The sequence below is a fragment of the Plecotus auritus genome, assembly GCF_963455305.1.
Source record: "Plecotus auritus genome assembly, chromosome: 2".
Classification (NCBI taxonomy): domain Eukaryota; kingdom Metazoa; phylum Chordata; class Mammalia; order Chiroptera; family Vespertilionidae; genus Plecotus; species Plecotus auritus.
The window spans coordinates 20,765,502-20,793,500 of NC_137771.1; the positions used below are offsets into that span (position 1 = coordinate 20,765,502).

A 27,999-nucleotide genomic window follows, 5' to 3' on the forward strand; every position below is an offset into this window, starting at 1 on the left:
TGGAATGCCCCCTTTCTCTGGATATATACATGACTAATTCACTCATTTACTTCACGTGTTTGCTCAAAAGTCACCTCAGTGAAGCCTACTCTAATTGCCTTGTATATAATTGCCACCTGCCATCCCCTTTCTTGTTTTCTCCACAGCAATCATTCCTTTCTAACATACTACCAAATTTACTCATTTAATGTCCATCTCCCAGGACTGTAAGCTCTGAATATCAATTAAATGTCTACTAATTCATAACCGCAGCCTTGGTGTATCAGACATGCTCTAACCAACTGAGCTGCCTGGCCAGGGATGAACTTGCATTATGTGCCAAGCACTGTGCTAAGTGATGGAGCTACCAGGTGACTAACACAGCTTGTAAGTCTTATGAGGGAAGAAATCATAACAAGTGTAGCTCATTTATTGAATGCTTCCTCTGTATTAAGTGCTTGCCATACATCACCATAATAATAACATTTATAAAACAGACTGTTCTACATGCATTATCTCATTTAACCCTCACCAAGACCTATAACATGAATGTTACCAGCCTCATTGGAAAGGACAAGAAAGGATTTCAAGGCTGGGAACCGGCAGAGTCAGGGTTTGAACAGGGGGCAGCAGGGGAATAGGGTCAGATGCGAGAAATACTTAGATCTTAGGATGGGCAAGACTACGTACGTAAAAGATTAGATGTGGTGCCGAGGGAAACGAGAAATAACTCCCAGGTTTGGCTGGAGTGGACCAAAGAGCAATAAGGCCGAAGAGAAAGGTGACAGCCCAATTTGGAAGGTGAGTGCGAGGAGCCTGTGAGCCACTCAAGGAGCAGTCCCGGCAGGAACTGAGACGGGAGGCGGGTTCCGGCCCCCTCCCTCGGGCCTGAGAGATGCTGGGAGAAGGCACGCACTGAGGAGCAGGACGTGGGTTTCCCTGCCTCTCGGGTTTCTTTAGCAGCAGCTGCAGGAAGGGCGTGGGGGACTGCGAGACAAAGACCCCACAGGCCCCGCCTCTGTCCAGACGGCCCCTTTAAGAAGCGCGCCCCCAGCCTCTAGCCCGGCCTTGTATGCAAATACAGCGGCGAGGCGGGAGCGCGCGGCCGATACCCGGGACCGGGCTGCGGCGGTTAGTCCTCTCCCGGCTGCCGTCGCCTCCGACATATTGCCCGCAGGAGCTGCGGCGGCGAAGCAGAGCGCGCCGGTGGAAGGAGATGGGTGAGCAGAGCGGGCCCGGCTCGGCCCGGGAACGGGCGGCGCGGAGATCGGGATGGCCAGGCTGCTAATGGCTCCCCACGCGGACAGGATCCCGGCAAGGGGCGGGGGAGGGGATTCGAGCGCAGAAGGACCCCGCCCCCTCCTGTCGTTTTGCGGGGTGGGGCCTCTTGTGGGGGCGGGGCAGCTGAGTGGGGGGCGGGACTTCTCAAATGCGGGGTGGGGTCGTGTGGAGGATTGGGCTCTGGTGAGGATGGGCTAGGCGTGGGCGGGACCTTGGTCTAGGGGCGGGGCCCTAGAACTGTGGGTACTGGGGCGGGGGCATCCTTCTGGGCTGTGGGGGCTTTCTACTGGAAGCGGTGGGAGCGGGAAGGAGACCTAGACTAAGGGAACCCCATTCTGGAGCGGGGCTTCTGGGTAAACGCAGCTTTTATTGGCTCGTGGGCGGGTTTTCTGGGCTGACAATTGTGTGTAGGTGGGACTTATGGGCTGAGGGTGCTTGTGTGGGTGCAAAGCTTCTAAAGAGAGGAGACTAGGTATGGGCAGAGCTTTTGGGGTTGAAGGTATTTGTATGGGATTTTCTAAGCCGAGTATAATAGTGTGTGAACAGAGCTTCTGGGCTGGGGGCTGGTGGAGGGGCAGAGTTCGAGGACAAGTGCTTTGTAGAGACTTGTGGGAAAAGCTTTCAAACTGAGGAACTAGGGCAAAAGGTGTGTGTTGTGTAAGCTGCTGTGTTGCCCTGAAGGGATATAAACAAGGCTATAACCTTGACTAGAACTGGGGTGGTGCTTATAAGCAGGATGGAGCCTGGGAACTTGGGCTAGACTGCTAAGGCTAGAGAAATAGATTGTGGGTCCAAGTTTGCGTCCACAAACACACCATTCTCCCAAAGCCACATCCTTGGCCCTGTGCTCAGGCCCTGCGTCTGGACCATAAGACACCAGGATGCCCCTTGAGCTGGATCTCAGGCCCTGGAGGAAAAAACTTCAAGACTGCCCAGAATTGTAAGCCTATAGAAACTGGGTAGTATCTGAATGGACCAGCATACACCAGAGCTAAGAGCACAGGACCCAGACCCCAAACTGCCTGTGACACAGTATAAACTCAGTTTCCTAATCTATGGAAAACCTACCTTGCTGGTTTCATCACTCATCAATATATACTTACTGGGCATTTACTTAATGCTGGGCACTGTGGTAGGGGGAAGGGATGCAATGGAAAAAGACATAAATATAGTGACCTCCCTGACCTTCCATACTAGTGGGTAAGACAGACAATAAATATGTTAACAACTGAATAAGAAAAATTCCAAGAGTGAATTGTTGTGGGGGTGGGAATGAATTATGAAGCAGATACTTCCAAAATGGCAATCAGGGAAGGGCTCTCCAAACACAGGATACAGCAAGTACAAGAGGTAACAATAAGCTTGGTTTGCTTAAGGAGAGAGAGGCCAGGATGGCTGAAGCATGGGGGCAGGCAGAGAATGGTAGACGAGGTTGAAGAGGTAGGCAGGAGCCAGATCATAGGTCTTTGTGATTAAATGGTAAAGTGAGACAGCAGGTAAACTGGTAGCCAGTATCATTGCTGTTATCCTTGATATATGCCCTTTGGCTTGAGGATTTACCTTATTTGAGTCCCACAGGAGGACGAAGAGGTCCCAACAGGACATCCTACTGTCGTAATCCGCTGTGTGAGCCAGGGTCCTCCGGGGGCTCTGGTGGGGGCCACACTTCCAGTGCATCAGTCACCAGTGTCCGTTCCCGTACCAGGTAAACTGCCTTTCTGTGTCTTGCCCCACACTGTGGCCTCATAGGGATAGTAAGGACAAAGCTGTCCCTGACTGAGCTCTAGGATGTGATACCCCAGATGCCAGAATGGGGTTCAGAAGGCAGCAGAAAAGACCCAGAGAATGGTCATTTGTACAGTTGCAGTAGGACATCCTATATAATAAAAGGCTAATATGCAAAGCTACCGAATGGCGGAACGACCGGTTGCTATGATGCGCACTGACCACTAAGGGGCAGACGCTCAACACAGGAGCTGCCCCCTGGTGGTCAGTACGCTCCCACATGGGGAGCGCTGCTCAGCCAAAAGCCCTGAGCCGGGCAGTTGGACATCCCCTGAGGGCTCCCAGACTGCAACAGGGCGCAGGCTGGGCTGAGGGGACCTCCCCCCCCCACCCCCCCCCCTCTGCCCCTAGCCGAGTGCACACATTTCATGCACCAGGCCTCCAGTAGTGTAATAAATCCAAAGGCCTGGATTCTAGTTACAGTTCTGCTGCTGATTTTGCTGGTGACTTGGACAAGTTATCTCCCCTCTTTGGGCCTCCTATTTTCCTCGTCTGTAAAATGGACCTAATAAATTTTTCCTTCCTGGGGAATGTTGGGAGGCCTGAACAAGAGTAGGGATAGGAAAAGGCTCTGTCAACCCCTGTGTCTGACATGTAGGATAAGGACTCCATTCCAGCCATGAACTGCTTTTCTGATCTTACCCCACAATCCTGTGCCTCAGAAGCCCTTCTTGGTAGAGTTCTCAGGTCAGCTCCTGATGTTTTCCCTTCCTGTCCCCAGGAGCAGTTCTGGGACGGGCCTCTCCAGCCCCCCACTGGCCACCCAGACAGTCGTTCCCCTACAACACTGCAAGATCCCGGAGCTGCCAGTTCAAGCCAGCATTCTGTTTGAGTTGCAGCTCTTCTTCTGCCAGCTCATAGCCCTCTTCGTTCACTACATCAATATCTACAAGACAGTGTGGTGGTACCCACCTTCCCACCCGCCCTCCCACACCTCCCTGGTAGGTGTCCAGCTAGGACCACCCGTGCATGTGTGTGTGTGTTATGTTTGGTTTCAGTTTAGCACAGCTTACCTAGCACCCTGTAGGCTTGGCCTCATGCTGAGCAAGGGAAGTGTAGAAAGAACAGGAAACTGGTGATTCCTGAATACTCACCCCTAATGTGCCCAACACCACACTAGGCATTGTAAAGGTAGAGATGAATCTGACAGATTTTGCCTAAAGGAGCACAGTCTTAAGTCCTGTGGGGGAGATGACCCATAGACATCTGTGAGTGTTTCAAGGAGTGGAAGGATCTCCATGCAGAATGAGAGGTTCAGGGACAGGGGGTAGGGGTGATTAGGGCAAGAGGGCTCACACACCACTCTCTTATCTCCAGGGACGTTCCCACTTCCCTCCTCTGGGTCCTGTTCTACTCTAGGTAATTTCCTGTCCTGACTCAGCTGGAGGCCTATGAAGGTCAGAGAGTGGGGATAGTCCCTATGGAAAGGACTGGGCAGGGGGAGGTGGATATAAGAATAGATTGTATATGGGCAGGGGGCCCACGTGACCCCCAGGCCTCTGCCCTGACAGAATTTCCACCTGATCGACTTCAACTTGCTGATGGTGACCACCATCGTACTGGGCCGCCGCTTCATTGGGTCCATCGTGAAGGAGGTGATTGGGTCCTAGAGGCTGGGGACTTTGGGACTCCCTTTCCCCTGGGGGTGCCAAAGTGATACGTGGAGCCCCTCAATCCTGAGGCGTTTCCTCGGGGCTCCCTTTGGCCTTGGTTGAAGAACATTATTCACATCCCTTTGGCTGTTGGAGTTTACTGGGTGTTGAGGAGGGCTCACCTTGTCAGGTTCTGCTGAGGCTGCTGCCCCACGTTTCCCTGGGTGGGATCATAGGCCATGCTGGGAGGGATTTGGGCACAGCCTCTGTGGCCTTCATCCAAGGCCCCATCCTGTCCTATCTCACCCTGACCCAGGCTTCTCAGAGGGGGAAGGTCTCCCTCTTTCGCTCCATCCTGCTGTTCCTCACCCGTTTCACCGTTCTCACGGCAACAGGCTGGAGTCTGTGCCGCTCCCTCATCCACCTCTTCAGGACCTACTCCTTCCTGAACCTCCTGTTCCTCTGCTATCCGTGAGTACCCCTCATTCACCCCTCACTGCCTAACACCTGGCTCTTGACCTTTGTCCTGAGTGTAGCTGGGTCAGCAGGCCCCCACACCTGGAAGACTCCCAAGCAAGGTAGCAACAATGTTCTCTCACATTGTCAGACAATATCTCCCTGAGATCAGAGTGATTGGCCTTCTTTCGCAGGAGCAAAAACTGAGATGGCATAATTTACCCAAGGTGCCACCAAGGCAGAGGTCAGAATAGGACTCAAAACCTCCAAAGGGAGGTTCCTGAGGGAAGTGCATGTACTTTGTCTCCTTCTCTCTTCCTTTCCTCTCTCTGGTTCTCTCTCTGTCTCTGTCTCTGTATATATCAGTGTTTATGTAAGCTCTTGGTGCCTCCCGTAGGTCTGTGTGCATGCAAGCACCTGTGTGTATGCATGTTTCCTGTGGATGTCTATGCATGAAGCGTGTGTGTGTGTGTGTGTGTATGTATACTGTATATCTGCACATGCATGTGTATATGTCTGTCTCTGTCTATTTTTGTCACTCTCTCCCTCCATCTTGCCAGAACCCAAATTGTTGAAGATGGAGAGATAGTGTCTGAGAGGAGCCCAGGACTGCCCCTTTCTGGCCTAGAATTGGGGAGGGCTTTGGCAAGGTGTCTACTCTGGATGTTCCTGGGGCAGGCTCCTGGCTGCCTAGGCATTAACAGTTATTTCTCAACCCCTGAGCTTTCTGGTTCATGAGCTTCTCCAGGTTGGACCAGCCCTGTTCCTTGGGAAGCTTCATAGTTGGACACTTCTCCCTCTCTACTCTGGTTAATCAAAAGGGCATTGTCATGGGAGGACCCCCATCACTATTGCTTCAGTTAAATCTAGTTTATAATTAGAAGAGTGACACATGTCATATACAAACATGAAACTTTATAGAAGCTTTTAACATAGAAAATGAAAGTCCACATAATCTCAGCCCCCCAGAAGACCATTATTTACTGCAAGCATGTCAAACTCGACTTTGACATACTTGCATATCCTTCCTTTTTGTGTGTGCTAGAACACATGTACTTTGTTTGTTTTTGTTGTTGTGTTTTTTATTTGTTTGTTGGGGTTTTTTTTTACAAACATATACTTTTTTAAAAACAAAAACAAAAATGGGATTGTACTATGCATGATGTTGTAAAATTGATTACATTTTCCACATAATCATGTAACTTGGATATTTTTTCATGGCAATACATATGGTCTACCTCACTTTTTTTAATGGCCTGATAGCATTCTATTGTATAGATTTTTCACAATTTGTTTTGTCTTCTATTAGTAGATTTTTTAGTTATTTCTAGCTTCTCCCTACTTAATGAGGCAGGGAACATTCTTTTGCATACATCTTTGCACGCTTGTTTAGTATTTTTGTAAAACAGATTCGCAGAAGTAGAATTACTGCATCAAAAGTTATGACCATTTTTAAAAAATTGACTTGAGAGTGAAAGGAAGGGAGAGGGAGAAAGAGAGAGAGAAAAAACATTGATGTGAGAGAAAAACATTGATAGGTTGCCTCACCTGGACCTAGAACCAAACCCACAACCTGGGCTTTGCCCTGACCGGGAATCGAACCGGGGACCCCTTCAGTGCCAGCAACGACGCTCAACCAATTGAACCACACCAGCTTTGATAGCTATTAGCAATTGGCCCTCCAAAATGGTTGTATTGATTTAAATTTTCAACAGTCGCCTAAATTTGACCCTTTCTAGTTATTCTCTAGTGAGTCCATTCTCCTTGGATACAGACATCATCCAATGTTTATATCTTGAATTATTTTTTTACAAACATAATACATGTACCTCATAAAAAAATCAGATACAGTAGGCTAAAAGCTTATAATGAAAAATAACCTCCAACTCCACTCTCCGGAGTAGTCCCACTTCTCAAAAGCAATCTCTGTCACTGTTTCTGGTGTTAAATGTTTTTCAGGTTACCTCCATAATTTTAGTATCTTTATACCTTTATTTACTTTTTTTAAAATTTATTGAAATGATAGTTGGGGTAATAGGCTTACATAGTTAAAATTCAGCAGGTATAAATACTGCATACTAACTGCAGCACATACCAGAGTTGTGGGTTTGATCCCCAGCAGGGGTCATGCAGGAGGCAGCCGATGGATGTTTTTCTCTCCCTTTCTCTCTCTAAAATTAATAAAAACAAAAATTCAATAGCTATAAAAGAATATGAATGAAAATATCTCCCCTTGACTCCCTTTTCCCAGCTACACAGTTTCCCTCCCCAGAGGTAGCCACCAATATTTCTGGTTTCTTGTATACCCTGGAAATAAATATCCTTTGCATATACAAGCATACCACACACTCATATATGCACATGCATACAGGTGCACATGCAATAACAAAATATTTACCCTTCCATCCCTACTGTTTCCAGTGTTTGATAAGTTATTATTTTTAGTTTCCTATTGGTTATCATTTTCAGTAATATGAGAAGCCTGTCTTTTTTATTCCATCAACAGTAGTCAGTATCTTAATTCCTTTTATGTAAAAGAAGAATATTAGGAACCCTGCCATTCCTTTTTTTCTCCCCTCTTCATCCTCTCTAATAAGTAGACTTGATGTTATAAATATGAAAATATCACTTAGTGTAGGGCCAAGTAGTGTGCATAGATGACATTCCTTCTCTATAGTTAACTGAGTTATAATCTTGAGCCTCTTAAAAAAAGAATGTTTTAGTGTCTAGGTCAAATGGTTTCTCTTTTCTTACATTCCATCAAATGCTTAAAATCATTATCATAGTTTAGTTTGCTTCATATTTAGATTGTAACTTTCTTATACAGCTTTTTTTTTTCATCTTGGAGTTTCTAATTGCCTTTTTTTTTCTTGTTGACAAAAGAATGATGGGCCTTCAACATATCCTCAAGTTTATCCAGCCTCTCAGTCATGCTACCTGTTGCCTGGAGTTCATTTTCCCCCCAAAAGACATCCCTCCTGGAGCTCTCCATCCTCCTGCTCCAGTCTGGAGTGGTTGCTCTTTAGGCCTGATGTACAGCTCTCAGCCTGGGACTTCCCTACGCTGCCCTCCTGGGTTGGATCCACTGTTTCCTGGATCCCATGTCTTCCTCTTTCTTGGTTTTTCTCCCTTATTTTGCTGGAATGCATAATCAGGTAATTTTCCTAACAATGGGTACATGGGAGTTATGTACATTCTGAGTCCTTGCATGTCTAAAATTGTCTTTATTCTGCCCTCATATTTGATTGATGATTCGGCTAAATGTAGATTTCTAAAGTCATATTCTCAGAATTTTGAAGATATTGGTTCATTGTCTCTAGTATCCCACGTTTCTAAAGAGAAGACTAATACCAGTTTGATTCCAATAATTTGTAGATGACTTGGTTTTTTCTTTCTGAAGGCTTTTAGGGATATACTGTTTAACTTGATTATTTGAAATTTCACAAGGGTGTGTCTGGTATGGAACTTTTCTCATTCATCTTATCAGTACTCTAGGATTTTTTTTACCACAAGATTTAGGTATTCAGCTCAAGGAAATTTTCTTCTATTATTTCTTTGATAATATCTTTCCTTTCATGTTTTTGATTCTCTCTGGGACTTCAGTTCATCGTATGGTAGACCTCATAGATTGGTTATCTGTTCCTCTTATATTTTCTCATCTCTCTCTCCCTTTCTCTCTCTCCCTTCTTCAGTCTTTCTCACTGTGTGTCTCTCTCTTTTCACTTTGCCTTAGGGAGATTTCCTCAACTATATCGTCCAGCTTTTTTAATGAGAATTTTTTCAGCAATCATATTTTTAATATCTAAGACCTCTTATTTTGATTATTCTTTTTCATGGCATTTCTGTTCTTGTTTTTAAAATCTCTTATGTTCCCTCAATTTTGTCTTTCCTCCTGGGTCAGTTTTTCTATTAAATGCTGCTATTTTTCTAAATATAGTTGGTTTCTTTGGTTGTCTATTTCTAGTTAAGAACAAAGAACCTGGTAGCTTGGAGTGCATTTTCTCTCCCTCTGCCATTGTATATGAGAATAGGAGATTTGACTGGAAGTTCTGAGTACGTGGGCAGGGCAAACTTTGCTTTAGGATGTTTGAGTAAGGTACTCGTTGTCAGGCTGTGACCCCCATTGGCCAGAAAAAGGGGGGTAGGTGTTACTCTAGGATGCCCAGAATGAGGACCTCAGTTCTCAAACACTTTGTTCAAGTTCTTTACAGAAAAATCCTTCAGGGTGCATTGTGTGAGGTGTGTAAGAGAATAAAGGGACTGATTCTTATTCATAAATACAGATCTTTGTTTAGTCCCATTTGTTCAGCCCTGGTTCTTACTTCTGTCCTCTATCAAATGTGCTCACATCCAGCCCTCTCATGGCATATCCTAGACCTATGCCATCCAATTTAGTAGTTTCTAGCCACCTGTTGTTATTGAACATTGAAATAGGCTAATTTGAATTGAGATGTGCTGTAAGTGTAAAATATACACTGGATTCTGAAGACTTAGTACAAAAAAAGAAAGTAAGTAAGACATATTCATAATAATGATTATATGTTGCAATGATAATATTTTGCACATATTGAGTTAAATAGAGTATTAAAATTAATTTTATCTATTTTTTAATGTGGCTATTAGACATTTTTAACCTTTATTGTTGAAACTATTACAGATGTCCCCTTTTTGCCCCCATTGACCTCTTCTAGCCTGCCCCCTAGAGAAATTTAAATAACATGTGTGACTCTCATATTTCTATTACACAGTTCTGCTCTAGACAATGGCTTCCTTCCTCATCTGTCAACATGTTTCCGTCCGCTTTCTAAATTTGTCAGAATCACTTGTGTACTCCTCCCATTTGTTTTGCTGATATGGATTTACTTCCTACTGTCATGTCTTAGGTGGAAAGGATGGGAGGGAATCTGCCATCTTGCATGTGGAGCTGCTTCTAACTTGTGACCTGTCAGAGCAGTCACTTGCTGTTACCACGTAATTTAATTGATCTGTGGTTCTTCTTAGAGGTAAAATCAGGGAGATTTTAAGTACTTGCTCTTAAGTTTGACTCTGAATCCCTTGTATATTCATGTAAGTGCCCACCCCCTTATTCCCACAGGGTATCCTGAAGAGTGTTTTGGGAATCCCATTTCAGTCTTCTTTCCTGTCTCATAGAATCACTGGCTTATTTCTTTTTCTAACAAAATTATATTGATATATTCTGAGGCAGGCATCATGCTGGGGGTTGTTGCAAAAAATTAAGAGAGCACTTATGAAAACACTAGCATAATGCCTGGTTGAACATAGGGAATCAACATAAGCTATGTAACTTAAGGCAATGAGGCTCATAGAGATTAAGTAACTTGCCCTAAATAATAGCATTAGTAAGTGGCAGAGCTGGGATTTTAATACTGACCTATATTTGACCCCAGAGGTTATGTTCTCAACCAAATTCTCTAAGTTGTCTTACTTAATCTTACCCCAGGGAAAATGGTAGCATCCCCATTTTATTTTATCTATATAATCCTATATAATAAAAGAGTAATATGCAAATTAATCATCACTCCGCTACGCCCACCAACCACGCCCACCAGCCAATCAGGAGCGAGTATGCAAATAAACCCAATCAAGATGGCTACGGCCACAGAGAGCAGGAGGGAGGCTTGGGTTTCCCTGGCAATGGAGGAAGCCAAGCTTTCCGCCTGCCCTTGCCGGCCTAGGCCTCCACTCAAGGCTACAAAGTTTCAATGATAGAAGATACATAAATCCAAACAGAAATGGCGGCAGCCACGGAGCTGCAAAGAGCAGGAGGCTAGGGTTGCCCCCGGTGATGGAGGAAGCCAAGCTTTCCGCACACCCTGGCCGGCCCAGGCCTCCGCTTAAGGCTACAAAGTTTCAATTATAGAAGATACATAAATCCAAAAAAAAATGGCTGCCGCCACGGAGCAAGCAGAAGGCTTGGCTCCGCTCCAGGCTACAAAGTTTCAATTGTAGAAGATAAATAAACCCCAGATAACAGGGCCTCCGCTTGGGTCGCCAGGGGGCGTGGTCGGCCTGCAAACCACCACAGGCCCCTTGCCCAGGCCGCCTCATGCCCCAAAGGAACCCCCACCCTGATCCGGGACACCCTTCAGGGCAAACCAGCCGGCCCCCACCCGTGCACCAGGCCTCTATCCTATCTAATAAAAGAGTAATATGCAGATTGACCATCACTCCAACACACAAGATGGCTGCCCCCATGTGGTCAAAGATGACTGCCCCCATGTGGACACAAGATGGCCACCACAAGATGGCCAGCAAGGGAGGGCAGTTGGGAGGGACCAGGCCTGCAAGGGAGGGCAGTTGGGGGCAATCAAGCCTGCAGGGAAAGGCAGTTGGGAGGGACCCAGGCCTTCAGGGGAGAGCAGTTGGGGGGGACCAGACCTGCAGGGGAGGGCAGTTAGGGGTGAGCAGGCCTGCAGGGGAGGGCAGTTGGGGGGGACCCAGGCCTGCAGGGGAGAGCAGTTGGGGGGGACCAGGCCTGCAGGGGAGGGCAGTTAGGGGTGACCAGGCCTGCAGGGGAGGGCAGTTAGGGGTGACCAGGCTGGCAGGGGAGGGCAGTTAGGGGCAAACAGGCTGGCAGGGGAGCAGTTAGGCATCAATCAGGCTGGCAGGGGAGTGGTTAGGGGGTGATCAGGCTGGCAAGCAGAAGCAGTTAGGGGCAATCAGGAAGGCAGGCAGGCGAGCAGTTGGGAGCCAGCAGTCCTGGATTGTGAGAGGGATCCCAGATTGGAGAGGGTGCAGGCTGGGCTGAGGGACACCCCCCTCCCCCGTGCACGAATTTCGTGCACCGGGCCTCTAGTATATATATAAAAGCTTAAGTGACCAAATGACCGGTTGCTATGATGCACACTGACCACCAGGGGGCAGACGCTCAACACAGGAGCTGCCCCCTGGTGGTCAGTGTGCTCCCACAGCAGGAGTGCCGCTCAGCTGACGGACCCAGTCCGAGCAGCCACCAGCCCAGTGGCAGCCACTCACTCCCTCAGTAGTCCTGCAAATCCAATATCCGGAGAACAGGCCAGGCACCGATGGACTGGCCAGCGCCGCCTTCACGATCCCACCGGCCTCCTGGAAGTCGGCTATGGGCACCATGGCCACTTCCCCTCCCTAGATACTCCACAAGGAAGAAATGATATAAAAGTGGCCACCAGGTGGCTCCCGACAACCAGCGCAAACGTCAGTGGGATGGATCTGGATCCCAGGCTGCAAGGGTGTCCCACCGCCTGCCCGGGAAGGCCAATTGCATCCTGCCCCCCAACACAATCACCCCTCAGGATGGGCGCCAGATGCAGGGCTCCCAGCTGGCAAGGGCTGCTGCGGTGGCGGAGCCTCTCCCAATCAGGACTGACTGGGCACGAACTCGCAGCAGGCTCAGCGGGGCCGTGATGAGTGGGAGCAGCAGTGAGCATTGGACTGTCAGTTTTGGCCCAATCCCCGCAGGCCACGTGGAGGGACCCCATCCATGCACGAATTCGTGCACCGGGCCTCTAGTTTTTAAATATAATAAATACTCAGAGTATTTATTGATCTCAAAGAGAGAGAGGTAGAGAGAGAGAAACATCAGTGATGAGAATCTTTGATCAGCTGCCTCCTGCATGCCCCCTACTGGGGATCAAGCCTGAAACCCAGGCATGTGCCCTGACTGGGAATGGAACCGTGACCTCCTGTTTCATGGGTTGACACCCACTGAGCCACACCAGCTGGGAAGCATCCCCATTTCATAGAGCAGAAAGCAAAAACCCAAAGAAGTACATTGCCCAAGGACACTCATTTCCCTTGGAACCTCAGAAAACAGGAAATTACTGTTGATAAGAAAATGTAGCATGCTCGTTGATCCTGACTTCTGGGGGCAGCCCAGGAACCCTTCTGGGTCTGGGTCAGGGTCTGAGGACCTGGGGAAATTGAGAGGGCCCAAGCTAAAAAAAGAAATGCTTGTAAAGAGCACGTACTATGATGTCCCATGTACTGTGCTAGGCATTTACCCACTTTTTATAACTATATACCCTTCTTGGATATGGGTTTGTCTAGTTTTCTCTTCAGGTGATAGGAGCCAGACACTCAAAACACCCCTTGACTAATTAGCTCCAGCCATAACCTAAGAGTACTGCTCAGAGGAAGAGATTTGTACTTTTTCAAGGGCCCATTTCAGTGCATAGCACATAATAGACACACAAATATTGTTCCTGACCTGCCCTAACAGCTGTCTAACATGTATTCAACAACTTACACCTCTGTGCCGTGTACATTTATTTATTTATTTATTTATTTTTTAATATATTTTATTGATTTTTTTTACAGAGAGGAAGGGAGAGGGATAGAGAGCTAGAAACATCGATGAGAGAGAAACATCGATCAGCTGCCTCCTGCACACCTCCCACTGGGGATGTGCCCGCAACCAAGGTACATGCCCTTGACCGGAATCGAACCCGGGACCCTTCAGTCCGCAGGCCGACGCTCCATCCACTGAGCCAAACCGGTTTCGGCTGTGCCGTGTACATTTAAAATAAATTACTCATAGTATTTATTATCTGTCCTGATCTTTGGTACCAGACTGTCCTGGGATAAATCCCAGCTCTATTACTTCCTTACTAATTGTGAACTTGCGGAATCCACATTACCTCTCTGAACCACAGCTTCTTCATCTGAAAGGGTACAAAACAACGGGACCGAATGCACAGTGTTCTTAGGAGGAAAAAAGAAGCGAATGCACGTAAAGGACTTAAGACCGTGTCTGGAGTATAGGTGGTGCCCAATTACTGTGGGCTGTTATGAATACTGTTAGTTGTCAATAGATTGTGAGGGCAGGGACTCGTCTCTTGCTTCCTGCTATATCCCTGATACTCGGCACACACTCAATGCTAATACATGTGTTGAATGACTGATCATTGGATGGGAGGATGGATGGTTAGAAGGACGAGTAAATTCTCCCTTCAGAATAGTCAAGAGACCTAAGGCGCAGGGAGGAAAGAAGGACTCTCTCAGTGGCTGAGGGTTGGGATCCTGGCCCACGGGCAGGCCTGTCCTCACCACTGTCTTCCCCAGCAGGTTTGGGATGTACATTCCGTTCCTGCAGCTGAACTGTGACATCCGCAAGACAAATCTCTTCAGCCACATGGCTTCCATGGGTCCCCGGGAGGCTGTCAGTGGCCTGGCACGGAGCCGGGACTACCTGCTGACTCTGCGGGAGACATGGAAGCAGCACACACGGCAGCTGTATGGCCCAGACTCCATGCCCACCCATGCCTGCTGCCTATCGCCCAGCCTCATCCGCAGCGAGGTGGAGTTCCTCAAGATGGACTTCAACTGGCGCATGAAGGAAGTGCTGGTCAGCTCCATGCTGAGCGCCTATTATGTGGCCTTTGTGCCTGTCTGGTTCGTGAAGGTGTGTAGCTCAACGCAGGGAGGGAAAGGGCCTGCCCAGGACCTCACCCTGCTGCCTGCCCCCCAGGAGACCTCCTGCTTGCACAAATAACAGCACTTTTTTAATGAGATTCTCTATGTTCTCTCAAGGGCTAGAGTGACTGCTGCCTCTATTTTTAGAGTGGAAAGAACAAGGCTCATTGAAAGGAAGTGCTCTGCACAGGGTCGCTGAGCCAATGAGGAGGACATGCATTGTTGTTCATAATACTTGATAACAAAGAGCAGTGACTTGTATTTTAATTTAGCTGTTTTGGTACAGGCATGTCCCAATGTCCTGCTTTATCATTAAATCGGAAAGCAGGATTCATCCAGATCTGAGTGACAGCAAAAGCCTGTGCTCGCTCTCTAGCTTGTGTGGCCTTCTGGCAAAGTATTTTCCCAGCTGACTGTAGGCTTGAAACATGTATCCAAGGATGGACTATACTGAATAATTTGAGGTCGAGGTTTTAAAGTCTATTGAGCACCTACAATGTGATAAAGCTTTCATGGGCATTATAGTCCTCCAAATGCCTCTCAGAGGTGGTTGGTGGTTACTCTTATCTTCATTTAACAGATGAGGAAAAGAGCATAGAGCAGTGAAATGACTTGCCCAAGGTCACACAGTTAATAAGCAGCAGAGCCAAGATTTGAACTCATGTTCGTTGGACTCCAGAGTCTGTGCCCGGACTTGGGAGCCTGTGCTCTGGCTCAGGGTGGTGGGCAGTGGGAGCAGTTTTTCTTTGTAAAAGACTAAGTAGTGGGCACAGGGTCTAAGCCCATGATTAAGCCTTCTTTGTTAGGTGTTAGATCCTTGGTTTCACATCACCCTGAGGTCTCTCCAGGTTTGATCTTCAAGGTACATAGAATCAGGGAAGGGAGAAGCAGTGAGGACATTATGGGCATCCCAGGCCTTTCCCACCTCTTCCTGCCCCCAGAACACACATTACTATGACAAGCGCTGGTCCTGCGAGCTCTTCCTTCTGGTGTCCATCAGCACCTCAGTGATCCTCATGCAGCACCTGCTGCCTGCCAGCTACTGCGACCTACTGCACAAGGCTGCTGCCCACCTTGGCTGCTGGCAGAAAGTGGACCCAGCGCTGTGCTCCAACGTGCTGCAGCACCCGTGAGTTGCCCTACCCTTCTCTGCCCAACCCTAACCCTCCTGGTCAGTGTCTGGAGTCACTCACCTCTTTGCTCATCAACGCATTCATTCAGTCAGCAAAAGGTTATTGAGCATGTCTTGTTTGCTAGACCTTGTGACCAGAGTGGGGTATGGCAGGGCCCAAGATGGACATGTTCCCTGTCCTTAGGTAACTTGTAGTGTACTAGAGATGGGAGGGGGGCAGGCAGTAAATTCATAGACTCGTGGACTTTCTCATTCACTGACTATTACTTATTCACCCATTGACTGATTTGCTCATGCATTCATTTGCTCGCTTCACTCCTTCTATCAACTGCTTACTCATCCATTCAGTCATTAGGTCACCTACTCTTTCAGCAGACATTTATTTCTACCTAATCCATACCAGGCTTGGTGCTATATATTGGACAAAGAAGCTTGGCTTTGACTCATAGGCAAAGGAGGACTATAAAGGGTTTTGAGTAGTGGAGGGACCAATTCCAATGTGTATCTTAGAGACGTCAAACTGATAACAAGATATGGTGTTGTGTTAGCTGATAGTGAATCTTGGACAGGGAAGAAAAAACAGGGAGGAAATTATTGAAACGAGATCCTTGAGGAGTTCAATCTGGTGGGGGTGATAGATGTGTACATAAATAGGATGAGTGGCGTGAAAGAGGCCCAGTTCTAGGATATTATTGCACCCAGAACAGAGGCAGAAGTTACCCTGCTTGGTAACCCTGAGGTGCTAGGCTATCTTCCCCCAGCCTGGCTCATTCTTCATGGTGCCTAGCATTTCTACAGCCTTTCACCACAGTGCGTTTCACCCAGGTTATACGGATTTTCCTGCCTGTATTGCCCCAATAGACTAAAAGCTTCTCAAGGCAGAGGCCACTTCTGTATCACATCTGAGTCATGGGCCAAGCACAAGGCCTGGCAGAGAAGAGGCCACTAGGACAGGTTTGTAGAGGTAGGCCCACCTAGAAGCAGAGATGCAAAGGGAGGCCACAGAGAGCAAGCCTCCTGGTGTTGGCCCTCTGTGCCAGTCAGGGCCCTTCTCAGCCTCTGTCCAGGTGGTCCAGGAAAGGGGATGGGCATTGCCAAATGGGCCAAAAGGGGGCTCTGAAGGGAGGGAGGAATAGAAATATAGAACATAGCAGAATATGAGGATAAACCTGTCTGTAGCTCACCACAATCTGCAGATAACATCCAGGCTCTTTCACACGGCTTCCCAGTTGATGAGCTGGGTCCTGCCAGCTTTTTCTACCTTATCTCTTACCATGCCCCAACTCATACTCTGCTCTAGCCAGACCAAACCTCTTCAAATCCTTAAACTCTGCATGCATTTTTATATCTAGGTTTTTGCACATGCTGCATGTTTTGCCTGCAACATCCTTCCCGACTTTCTTTTCCTGATTAATTCCTATCCATTCTTTAGCACTTGACTTCCTCCAGAAATACTTTCCTGTCCATCCAAGTGCAATCCTATAATACCATGATCATTACACCTAGCACTTTCTGCTCTGTTTGCTTAGTGACGTACCTGTCATTCCAGGACTAAAGCTCCTGGAGATCAGGGTCCTTATCTATCAAGCTCTCAGCCATCTCTCATTCCTAGCTGAGTGCCTGGCTTATACTAAGTCCACAGTAAATTTTTTGTGTATAGTCCTTTTTTTTTGTTGTTTTAAATTTAAACATTTTTACTGACTTGAGAGAAGAAGGAAGAGGGAGAGAAAGATAGAAACATCAATGATGAGAGAGAATCATTAATTGGCTGCCTCCTGCACGCCCCACACTGGAGACCGAGCCTGCAGCCTGGACATGTGCCCCAACCAGGAAGTGAACTGTGACCTCCTGGTTCATAGGCTGTCGCTCAACCATTGAGCCATACCGGGTGGGCAGTCTTTTTTTTTTTTTTTTTTTTTAATTTATTGATTTCAGAGAGGAAGGGAGGAGAGAGAGATAGAAACATCAATGATAAGAGAGAAGCAGGAAGGTGATGTCATAACAAGAGAGCTATTTTTAGGTATTTCCCAAATCAAAAGGAAGACAATGCACACATGCAGAACAAGGACAGCCATGCCAACATGGATCAGCTGCCTCCTGCCCGCCCCCTACTTGGGTTCCAGCCTGCAACCCGGGCATGTGCCCTGACCGGGAATCGAACCGTGATCTCCTGGTTCATATGTCAATGCTCAACCTCTGAGCAGAGCTATACTCATTTTTTTAAGGTAAAATTTATATACAATTAAATGTATAAATCTTTACAGATTTTTAAAATTGATTTTAAGAGAGAAAGGGAGAGGGAGGGAGGGAAGGAGAGAGAGAGAGAAACATCTACGTGAGTGCAAAACATCGATCGGCTGCCTCCTGCATGCCCTCCACCAGGGATTGAGTCCCCAACCTGGGCAAGTGTGCTGACTGGGAATCAAACCAGCAGCCAACCTTTCTGTGCATGGGATGATGCCCACGCAGCTGAGCCACACCAGCCAGAGCTGGAAAGTACAAATCTTAAAATGTATAATTCTTTGAGTTTTAATAAAGGTATGTACACCCATGTAATCTAGCCTCCATCAAGATACAGAACATTTCCAGCCCCTCAGAAAATTTCCTCGTGATCCTTCCCAATGACCACCCCAACTATCTTTTCACTTTCTTTCACCATAGGTTAGTTTTCTGTTCTGCAACTTCATATAAATGAAATCTTGAGTCCAGATTCTTTAATTCAGCATATTGTCTGTGGATTAATTCGTGTTATCACATGTAACACAATAACTTTTTTAAATGAATGAATCAACAAGGCAGGACCATGAGATTGAGCTTCTTGCAGACAGTGATTCTCAGTCCTCTAGCTCAGCACCCTTGGAGTTCCTGAGAGATCTCACAGAACATCAGAAGAAAGCTCACTGGTTCCACCACCTCATTCACATGGTCACTGGGGCCTCTATGTGCCAGCCCTTGTAGCATGCTTCGAGGACAGAAGTGCATTGGACACTATCCCTTCCCTTAAGGTCTCCCAACTTATACAGAGAAATAAATAAGTGACAAAACATTGGGTAAAGTAGACCAGTAGCAGGGGTTTTGGGGAGAGTTAAAGGATGCTGAATTCTTTTTTTTTTTTTTTTTAAATATATTTTATTGATTTTTTACAGAGAGGAAGGGAGAGGGATAGAGAGCTAGAAACATCGATGAGAGAGAAACATCGATCAGCTGCCTCCTGCACACCTCCCACTGGGGATGTGCCCGCAACCAAGGTACATGCCCTTGACCGGAATCGAACCCGGGACCCTTGAGTCCGCAGGCCGACGCTCTATCCACTGAGCCAAACCGGTTTCGGCAAGGATGCTGAATTCTATGAGGAGTTGGAGGAAGGCTTTTTGGAGGATTCTGGGTTTTAAGATGACAAAGAGCCTTGGGGGTGTGGCTCAGTTGATTGTAGCACTGTCCTATACACCAGAAGGTGGCAGGTTTGATTCCGTTCAGGGCACATGCCCAGGTTGCAGGTTCGATGCCCAGTTGGGGCATGTGCAGGAAGCAACTGATCAGTGTTTCTCCCTCCCTCTCTCCCTCCCTCCCACTCCCCTCCCTTTTTCTCTCTGAGATCAATTTAAAAAAAAAAAAAAGATGACAAAATGCTTGCCAAAAGGATAAGGCAACAGGAAGGGCAGTCCAATTGGAGGGGGCAACTTGTACAGAGACATGAAGCAGTAAGGTATGCTAGAGGAACTAGAAACTGAGCTATATGGTGACAGTCATGGAAGGCCATGCAGGGCCTCAGAGGACTTGACCCAAAAGCACTGGACAGCCTTCAGAGGGTTTTGAGCAGAAAACAGTCAGTCTCAGTTTGGTATTTTACAAAGACCACTTAGGCAACTTGTGATGTACCAATTGGAGGCTACAGGTAAGACCAGATGAAGAAGATTCACCTAGAGAGGGAAAAAGATTTTCTTGACACTCCCTCGGACATTAACATCAGCCCTAGACCTTGCGACTGCCAGTACAGTGAATTTCTCATGGTTCTTACCCCATTTTATGGTGGAGACAACTGACACCCAGAAAGGGGAAGTCACTGTGCTAAGTCAGAAATGAGAGTAGAGCCCTGGTGGTTTCTGCTCATGCCCAGTCTTCTGGTACCCCCTTTTGTGGGTGAGCTGAGCATAAAGGGCATTGTTGGGCTATGCCTCCAGGTGGACTGAAGAATGCATGTGGCCGCAGGGCGTGCTGGTGAAGCACAGCAAGAACGTCTACAAAGCAGTGGGTCACTACAATGTGGCCATCCCCTCTGATGTCTCCCACTTCCGGTTCCACGTGAGTCTCTTCCCCTGGGATGGAGGGTTGGGGCCTGATCTAGAGGGCAGGGGGATCAGAGGGGCAGGAAGGTGATATCATAACAAGAGAGTTATTTTTAGGTATTTCCCAAATCCAAAGGAAGACAATGCACACATGCAGAACAAGGACAGCCATGTCAACTAGCACTTAATAACTAGTTCGCTTGGTAGCAGATCATTGAAATACTGGGTGGAGGTGGGAAAGATGATACAATAAAAGGAAGGGTTCTTAGTGATGAAAATAATAATTATCATCATTCCTGTTGTGTGCCAGGCACTGTGGTAAGCACTTCCCATGCACCCTTCCATCCATCAGTCTTTACCAGAATTTGTGTGTATGGGAGAAATGCCAGGGCTCTCCCCATTTTCAGATACTAAAATGAGCTTAGAGAGTTTAAGTTGTTCAAGGGTGCCTTCCTGGGAAACTTGAAAACTGGAGATAATGACACTATGGAAAAGGGCTGTTCAAAATCATCTAGGCTAGTGGTCTCCATTTTATTTATTTATTTTGCTATCAAAATCCTTGTCCAATACAGTCACAGACTAAAGTGCAATGTATAGGACCTCATGGCATTACTCTCTTTGCAAGGGTTGGAACTCCTTTCACTCCCACTCACTGCTGCTATAGTCCCTAAAATAACCTCCTCGGAACCTGGTGCTCTAAGGAACACAGTCTGAGAAATCATTGATCTGGGTAATCTCTTCGTTTCACTGTAGAGAAACCAAAGGCCCAGACAGGAAGGGAATTGCCCAAGGTCCCAGAAGCCTCTCAGGTTCCAGAGCCGAACCTGGCATACTGGTGTCTTGGACTCCCATTTCCTGCTACTTCTCCTATCCTGTAAGCAGCTCTTGAGGTTTAGGTACCTTGCCTCTTGCAGAATCTGGATCCCTAGACATTGATCACTCTTTTGAATTGATCAGAAATTTTTTCCTACACTCTACCTTGCCTGGTAAACAGCAGGTAAGGGTGAGGTGTCACCATGTCCCCTGGAAGCTTCTGGCCTAGCTGGCAAATGCTATACATGAAGTAATTGCTGACTCAGGCTGTAGAGTCTATAATTCCGCCTATGTAATAAAAGCCTAATATGCTGAGTATCCGGTCATCTGGTCGGCCATTCAACCAACCAAAGCGTAATATGCTAATGATATGCTAAGGCCACTCAACCCCTCACTATGACATGCACTGACCACCAGGGGGCAGATAGTCAACTGGTTGACCAGTTGCTATGACATGCACTGACCACCAGGGGGCAGACATTCTGACCCGTAGGTTAGCTTGCTGCTGGGGTCCGGCCGATTGGGACTGAGCAAGATGGGCCAGACACGCCCTGGAGCCCTCCCACGGTCCCTCGCTGGCTGGCCAACCTCCTGCATCCCTCCCTGAACCGATCATGCACCGGTGGGGTTTCTCCACCTGGCCTGTGACCTCTTGCAATCCGGGACCCTTCAGGGGATGTCAGAGAACCAGTTTCATCCCAATCCCGCAGCCCAGGCCGAATTCGTGCACCAGGCCTCTAATATGTCATAAGATTCTAATTGGTTCAGGTCTTACAGTACCTAGGAAGATCACATATAAAATCTGGTCTGATTTTAGACCAGAAAAAGTTTGAGAGAGCAACCAAGACCTCTCAAGAAAAGCTTCCTGGAGAAAGTAGAAGTTGAATAGGATCTTAAACAACATTACGTGGGGAGCAATAGTCTTGAGAGAAGGAACACCACAAGCAAAGGCAGAGAGGCTGCAAAGTCAGTGCCCAACTGCCTGAAGTTTTCCTTCCCAGCCCACTCTGCATGGGGCCCCAAGAGCTCATTCCCTTCATTGGCCCACCAAGAGGCAGGTTTCCAGAGAGTACTTCCCGGTCCATCCTACTCTTTCCTGGGCAGTTCTTTTTCAGCAAACCTCTGCGGATCCTCAACATCCTCCTGCTGCTGGAGGGTGCTGTCATTGTCTACCAGCTGTACTCCTTAATGTCTTCTGAAAAGTGGCACCAGACCATCTCACTGGCGCTCATCCTCTTCAGCAACTACTACGCCTTCTTTAAGCTGCTGCGGGACCGCCTGGTACTGGGCAAGGCCTACTCATACTCGGCCAACCCCCAGAGGGACCTGGACCACCGGTTCTCCTGAGCCCCAGGGCAAGCCCAGGGACGGCATCCAGGCTTCAGCCAGGGGATCCCTGGGAAGGGGCTGTTGGGGAGGGAGGGAAAGGGGGGAAAATCCCAAAAACTGACAAAAAAATCCACCAGAGCTTTGTATTTTTGTTACATACTGTTTCTTTCTTTGATAATTGATATGATTATGAGGAAAAAAAGTCCTATTTTTATACTCCTAATAAGCTTGTGTCCTGAGTTTCTTTCCCTTCTTGCCTGTCAGGCAGAGTGCAGTGGTGTGTGATTCTGGGCCAGGAAACCCCACGTGTGTCTTCTGGGGCCTGTGGGCTCTGCCTTCTCCAGTGGAGGCGAGATGAGGCACCAGAGGTCATGGTAGCAATGAAAAGTGGTGCTAACTGAATGCTCACTGTACAGATGCTGCTTTATGTGTATTACAGGTCTTGTCTTAATCCAACCTTTATGACAACCTTAGGAGGTGGGTGCTGTCACTGTAGTCCAGGAGTGGGCAAACTTTTTGACTCGAGGGCCACAATGGGTTCTTAAACTGGACCGGAGGGCCGGAACAAAAGCATGGATGGAGTGTTTGTGTGAACTAATATAAATTCAAAGTAAAGGAGCGGAGGGGAGAGCAAGAGAACCCTCCGCTCTTTCGGCTCCGCGGGCCGGGTAGAATAGCCGAACGGGCCGGATCCGGCCCGCAGGCTGTAGTTTGCCCACAGCTGCTCTAGTCTATAGATGAAGAATGAGCTCAGAGAGCTATAGTGACTTGCCCAAAGTAACATAGCTGGGATAGAGCTGGGCCAAAAACAAAACAAACAAAAAAAACCCCTCCAAAATATGACACCACTATCCTAGCAGAATGTGATGTCCTGATTCAGCATGCAGTCATGGCGACCCTGTTCTATGCCAGGTGTTGGAGATGGTGAGGATGCCAAGACACAGAAACAAGTCATACTACACTGGGATGGTTTTAACAGTTACAAGGTACACAGTAGCACAGAGGAAAGAATGTTTAATGTTCTCTGGACTTCTTGGAGGATTGGATAGCCTGAGATGCATCAGCTATTTCCTAGGTGGACAAGAGGGCAAAGGCACTTGAAGCAGAGAAAAGGGCATGTGCAATAGCGCAGATTAGGAATATCCTGGTGTATTTGGGGAGGGTAACCAGGATGTGGTTACCCTCCCCAAGATAAGGAAAGGGAGGTGGGGGTGGAATGGAGCTGAAAAGGTATGGAGGGCCTGGATCAGGGAGGATCATTGGCTCTAGACGAGAGTTTCTGAGCAAGGCCAAGTGCTAGAGTGGAAACATAAAGCATCTTGGAGGGCCACCTGGTTCCTATGGGGCATAACTCAGGGGCTTGGAGGAGAGACAGTCATAGCTGCACATCTAGTCTGCCTGTGTTCCCTGAGCCCTTTTGGCCACAGGATATGCGATGAGTCCACAGAGGTATATGGCAGAGAGACACTGCTACAAATGTTTTTGGTGCCTTTGTTGATGCAGGCATTATACTAGGCACTGAGACAGCTACAAAGATGAGGAAGATACAACATAAGAATGCCCAAACCTGTAGAAAAATTATTTTTAGTTATATAGCATTTGCTTTATTTCATTTATGTCGAGAGTTGTGTGTTTTTTAAAATATATTTTTATTGATTTCAGAGGAAGGGTGAGGGAGAGAGATAGAAACATCAATGATGAGAGAATCATTATTGGCTACCTCCTGCACACCCCCTACTGGGGATCCATTCTGCAACCTGGGCATGTGTCCTTGATATAATTGAACCCAGGACCCTTCAGTCCATAGGCTGACCCTCTATCCTCTGAGCCAAACCAGCTAGGGCTTGAGAGTTTTTGTAAGAGTTTGTTTGAGGCCTCATGGCCCTCCTCCGGGTCCTGTGCCACCTGTAGTTTCCAGGGTTTGTTGGGCTACTTTGTCCTGTGGAGTTGGGTGGGCACTGCCACAGCTAACTTGTAGCAGGTTGGGGTTCCAGCCCCACCCCACCTATATGGGTGAGAGCTGACACTGACGGACCTTGGGCATGTGAAGTTTGTCTTCAACATCTGTGGGGGGTGCCTTGGCCTGAGTTCTAAGCACAGGCCTGCACCTTCCAGGAGGCTCCAGAGCCAGTGCACCCAGTGAACAACTTCAGGTCACATTGAAAAACCACCCAACCACCACCACAGTGACACACTCAAGAGGCAGACTCAGGGGGCAACAGAGCCCTGCTAGAGTGTATGCTGCTCTGTGGGGCAGGCCCCTGCACACCTGATCCTTCATGGTGGTTGGTGGTGGCAGCCAGTCCTTGCAGCGGATTAGCCTAGGGGTAAATCCCTCCCATTGATGTGCCAACAGCAATCAAGATTCAACTATAACAGGAGGGTATACATAGCCCACGGGTGGTGAGGGATGCAACTAGAGTGCCCAGCTTGGGTGATCAAGGCCCATTGGATCCTACAGGACATCTACTACAATAGGCTACTCTACCAAGCCTGGGAGACATAGCAGCTCTACCTAATACATAGAAACAAACACAGGGAGGCTGCCAAAATGAGGAGACAACTCATCCCAAATGAAAGAACAGAACAAAGAACCAAACAAAACGGAGACAAGCAATTGACTAGATGCAGAGTTCAAAACACTGGTTATGAGGATGCTCAAGGAACTAATTGGAACCTCAACAGCATAAAAAAGGAAGAGCCCTGGCCCGGCCACCATGGGTCAGTGATTGAGCATCAACCTATGAACCAGGAGGTCACGGTTCGATCCTGGTCAGGACATGTGCCCGGGTTGTGGGTTCGATCTTCAGTGTGGAGCATGCAGGAGATGGCTGATCCATGTCTCTCTCACATAGATGTTTCTCTCTCTTTCTCTAAAATCAATAAACTTTTTTTTTTAAAGAAACTGTCAGAGCGAGGAGAAACCAAGATGGCGGCATAGGTAAACACCTAAACTGCTGCCTTGCACAACAATTTCAAAACTACAACTAAAAGACAAAATGGACATCATCCAGAACCACAGGAAGGCTGGCTGAGTGGAAATTCTACAACTAGAAGGAAAGAGAAAAGCATACTGAGACTCAGAGGAGCTGCAGGAGGCAGAGGTACGGAGACGCACACATGGAGAGGACTGGCAACTGAGTGCACGGCTGGCTTTCTCAAGCAGGAGAGAGAGAAAAGCTCCCAACTGTGCTGAACTCCAGTTCCGGGTGAGACTCTGGGGACCAAGACTCATACAGGGTGAAACTGGACTGTCAGGAAAGAGAAAAGCACACTGAGACTCAGAGGAACTACGGAAGGCAGAGATACTGAGGCGCACGCATGGAGAGGGCGAGCAAATGAGTATGCGGCTGACTTTCTCAATTGGGAGGGAGATAAAAGCTCCCGACTGCACTGAACTCTAGTTCCGGGCAAGACTCTGGGGACCCAGACTCATTCGGGAAGAAACTGGACTGTCTGGCAGTGGGCGGAACTCGAGGGCAGCTTTCTCTCAGAGGTGCTTGCAGCGATTACCAGGGGACACTGAGACACAGGGGCCTATTAGGGCAGGGCTGACGGGAAACCAATGCTGTCTGCTCCGCCCTGAGACTCTGCCCCATCCAAGCTGAGCACAGAGGCTTTTGCAAGTCTTGTCTCATAAGGGTGTCTCCAGCACAGAAGTTCTCCCATCATAGACACAGCTGATCCTCAGCTAATTGGCCTGGAGGTCAATTCCTCCCAGTGATACCAACAACAATCAAGGCTTAACTACAACAAGGCTGTACACACAGTCCACAAAGGGGTGCACCAAAAGTGTCCACCTCAGGTTAACTGGGGAGGCTGAGTCACTGGGCCCTATAGGACACCTAGCACATAAAGCCACTCTACCAACTCAGGGAAGCAGCCAAAATGCGGAGACAAAGAAACAGATCACAAATGAAAGAAATGGAGGAAAGCAACGACTGGATATAGAGTTCAAAACCACAGTTATAAGGTTTTTCAAGAATTTTCTAGAAAAGGCTGATAAATTTAGCAAGACCCTGGAGGATATGAAAAAGGACCAACTAGAAATTAAGCATACACTGACTGAAATAAAAAATATTATACAGAGATCTAACAGCAGACTAGAGGATCGCAAGAATCAAGGCAAAGATTTGAAATACAAAGAAGCAAAAAACACTCAACCAGAAAAGCAAAAAGGAAAAAAGAATCCAAAAATATGAAGATAGTGTAAGGAGCCTCTGGGACAACTTCAAGCATTCCAACATCCGAATTATGGGGTGCCAGAAGAGAGAGAGTAAGATACTGAAAACCTATTTGAAGAAATAATGACAGAAAACTTCCCCCACCTGGTGAAAGAAATAGACTTACAAGTCCAGGAAGTGCACAGAACCCCAAACAAAAGGAATCCAAAGAGGACCACACCAAGACACATCATAATTAAAATGCCAAGAGCAAAAGACAGAGAATATTAAAAGCAGAAAGAGAAAAACAGTTAGTTACCTACAAGGGAGCACCCATACGATTGTCAGCTGATTTCTCAACAGAAACTATGCAGCCCAGACGGGAGTGGCAAGAAATATTCCAAGTGATGAATAGTAAGAACCTACAACCAAGATTACTCTACCCAGCAAAGCTGTCATTCAGAATTGAAGGGCAGCCCTAGCTTGTTTGGCTCAGTGGATAGAGCATCGGCCTGCGGACCAGAGGGTCCCAGGTTCAATTCCAGTCAAGGGCACATGCCTGGGATTGCAGGCTCGATCCCCAGTAGGAAGCGTGCAGGGGGCAGCCAATCAGTGATTCTCTCTCATCATTGATGTTTCTATCTCTCCATCTTCCTTCCTCTCTGAAATCAATAAAAATATATTTTTTTAAAAAAAAGAATTGAAGGGCAGATAAAGAGCTTCACAGATAAGAAAAAGCTAAAGGAGTTCATCACCGCCAAACCAGTATTATATGAAATGCTGAAAGGAATTCTTTAAGAAGAGGAAGAAGAAGAAAAAGGTAAAGATAAAAATTATGAACAACAAATACATGTCTATCAACAAATGAATCTAAAAGTCAAGTGAATAAAAAAATCTGATGAACAGAATAAACTGGTGAATATAATAGAATCAGGGGCATAGAAAGGGAGTGGACTGACAATTCTTGTGGGGAAAAGGGTGTAGGGGGTGCGGGAAGAGACTGGACAAAAATCGTACACCTATGGATGAGGACAGTGGGGGTGGGTAAGGGCAGAGGGTGGGGTGGGAACTGGGTGGAGGGGAGCTATGGGGGGGGGAAGAGGAACAATTGTAATCTGAACAATAAAGATTTATTAAATTTTTTAAAAAATATATTTTATTGATATTTTACAGAGAGGAAGGGAGAGGGATAGAGAGCTAGAAACATCGATGAGAGAGAACCATTGCTTGGCTGCCTCTTGCACACCTCTCACTGGGGATGTGCCCGCAACCAAGGTACATGCCCTTGACCGGAATCGAACCCAGGACCCTTCAGTCCGCAGGCCGACGCTCTAACCACTGAGCCAAACCGGTTTCGGCAAGATTTATTAAATTTTTTTAAAAGTTTGCAAAGAAAACAAAAGAAACAGTCAGAGCTCTAGCTGGTTTGCTCAATGGATAGAGCGTCGGCCTGTGGACTGAAGGGTCCCGGGTTCGATTCCGGTCAAGGGCACATGCCTGAGTTGTGAGCTCGATCCCCAGTAGGGGGCGTGCAAGAGGCAGCCAAGCAATGGTTCTCTCTCATCATTGATGTTTCTATCTCTCCCTCTTTCTCTCCCTTCCTCTCTAAAATCAGTAAAAATAAAAATATTAAGAAAAAAAGAAACAGTCCGAAATGAAGGATACACTAACTGAAATAAATTATAATTTACAGGGAATCAACAGTTGAGTCCATGAAGCCGAGAAGCAAATCATTGACTTGGAATGTAAGGAAGTAAAAAACACCTATTCAG

General features: G+C 47.3%; 1 protein-coding gene across 8 annotated transcripts; it reads left to right on the forward strand.

Annotated features, from left to right (window-relative positions):
- The first annotated feature begins 863 nt into the window (after positions 1 to 863).
- TMEM39B (transmembrane protein 39B) lies at positions 864 to 27,999 on the forward strand. Of its 8 annotated transcripts, none has more exons than XM_080658423.1 (10): positions 1,044 to 1,199; positions 2,839 to 2,965; positions 3,767 to 3,986; positions 4,363 to 4,404; positions 4,557 to 4,640; positions 4,954 to 5,108; positions 14,157 to 14,493; positions 15,446 to 15,633; positions 19,818 to 19,938; positions 21,840 to 22,286. In XM_080658423.1, exons 5-10 carry the CDS (start codon positions 4,587 to 4,589, stop codon positions 22,080 to 22,082), a joined length of 1,098 nt encoding a protein of 365 aa, XP_080514549.1. In that variant the 5' UTR covers positions 1,044 to 1,199; positions 2,839 to 2,965; positions 3,767 to 3,986; positions 4,363 to 4,404; positions 4,557 to 4,586; the 3' UTR covers positions 22,083 to 22,286. The 8 variants fall into 8 exon arrangements, with proteins under 8 accessions (XP_080514544.1, XP_080514545.1, XP_080514549.1 ...); XM_080658420.1 differs by having other exon boundaries at positions 1,060 to 1,199; positions 4,363 to 4,442; XM_080658424.1 differs by lacking the exon at positions 4,363 to 4,404 and adding an exon at positions 7,977 to 8,248 and having other exon boundaries at positions 1,149 to 1,199.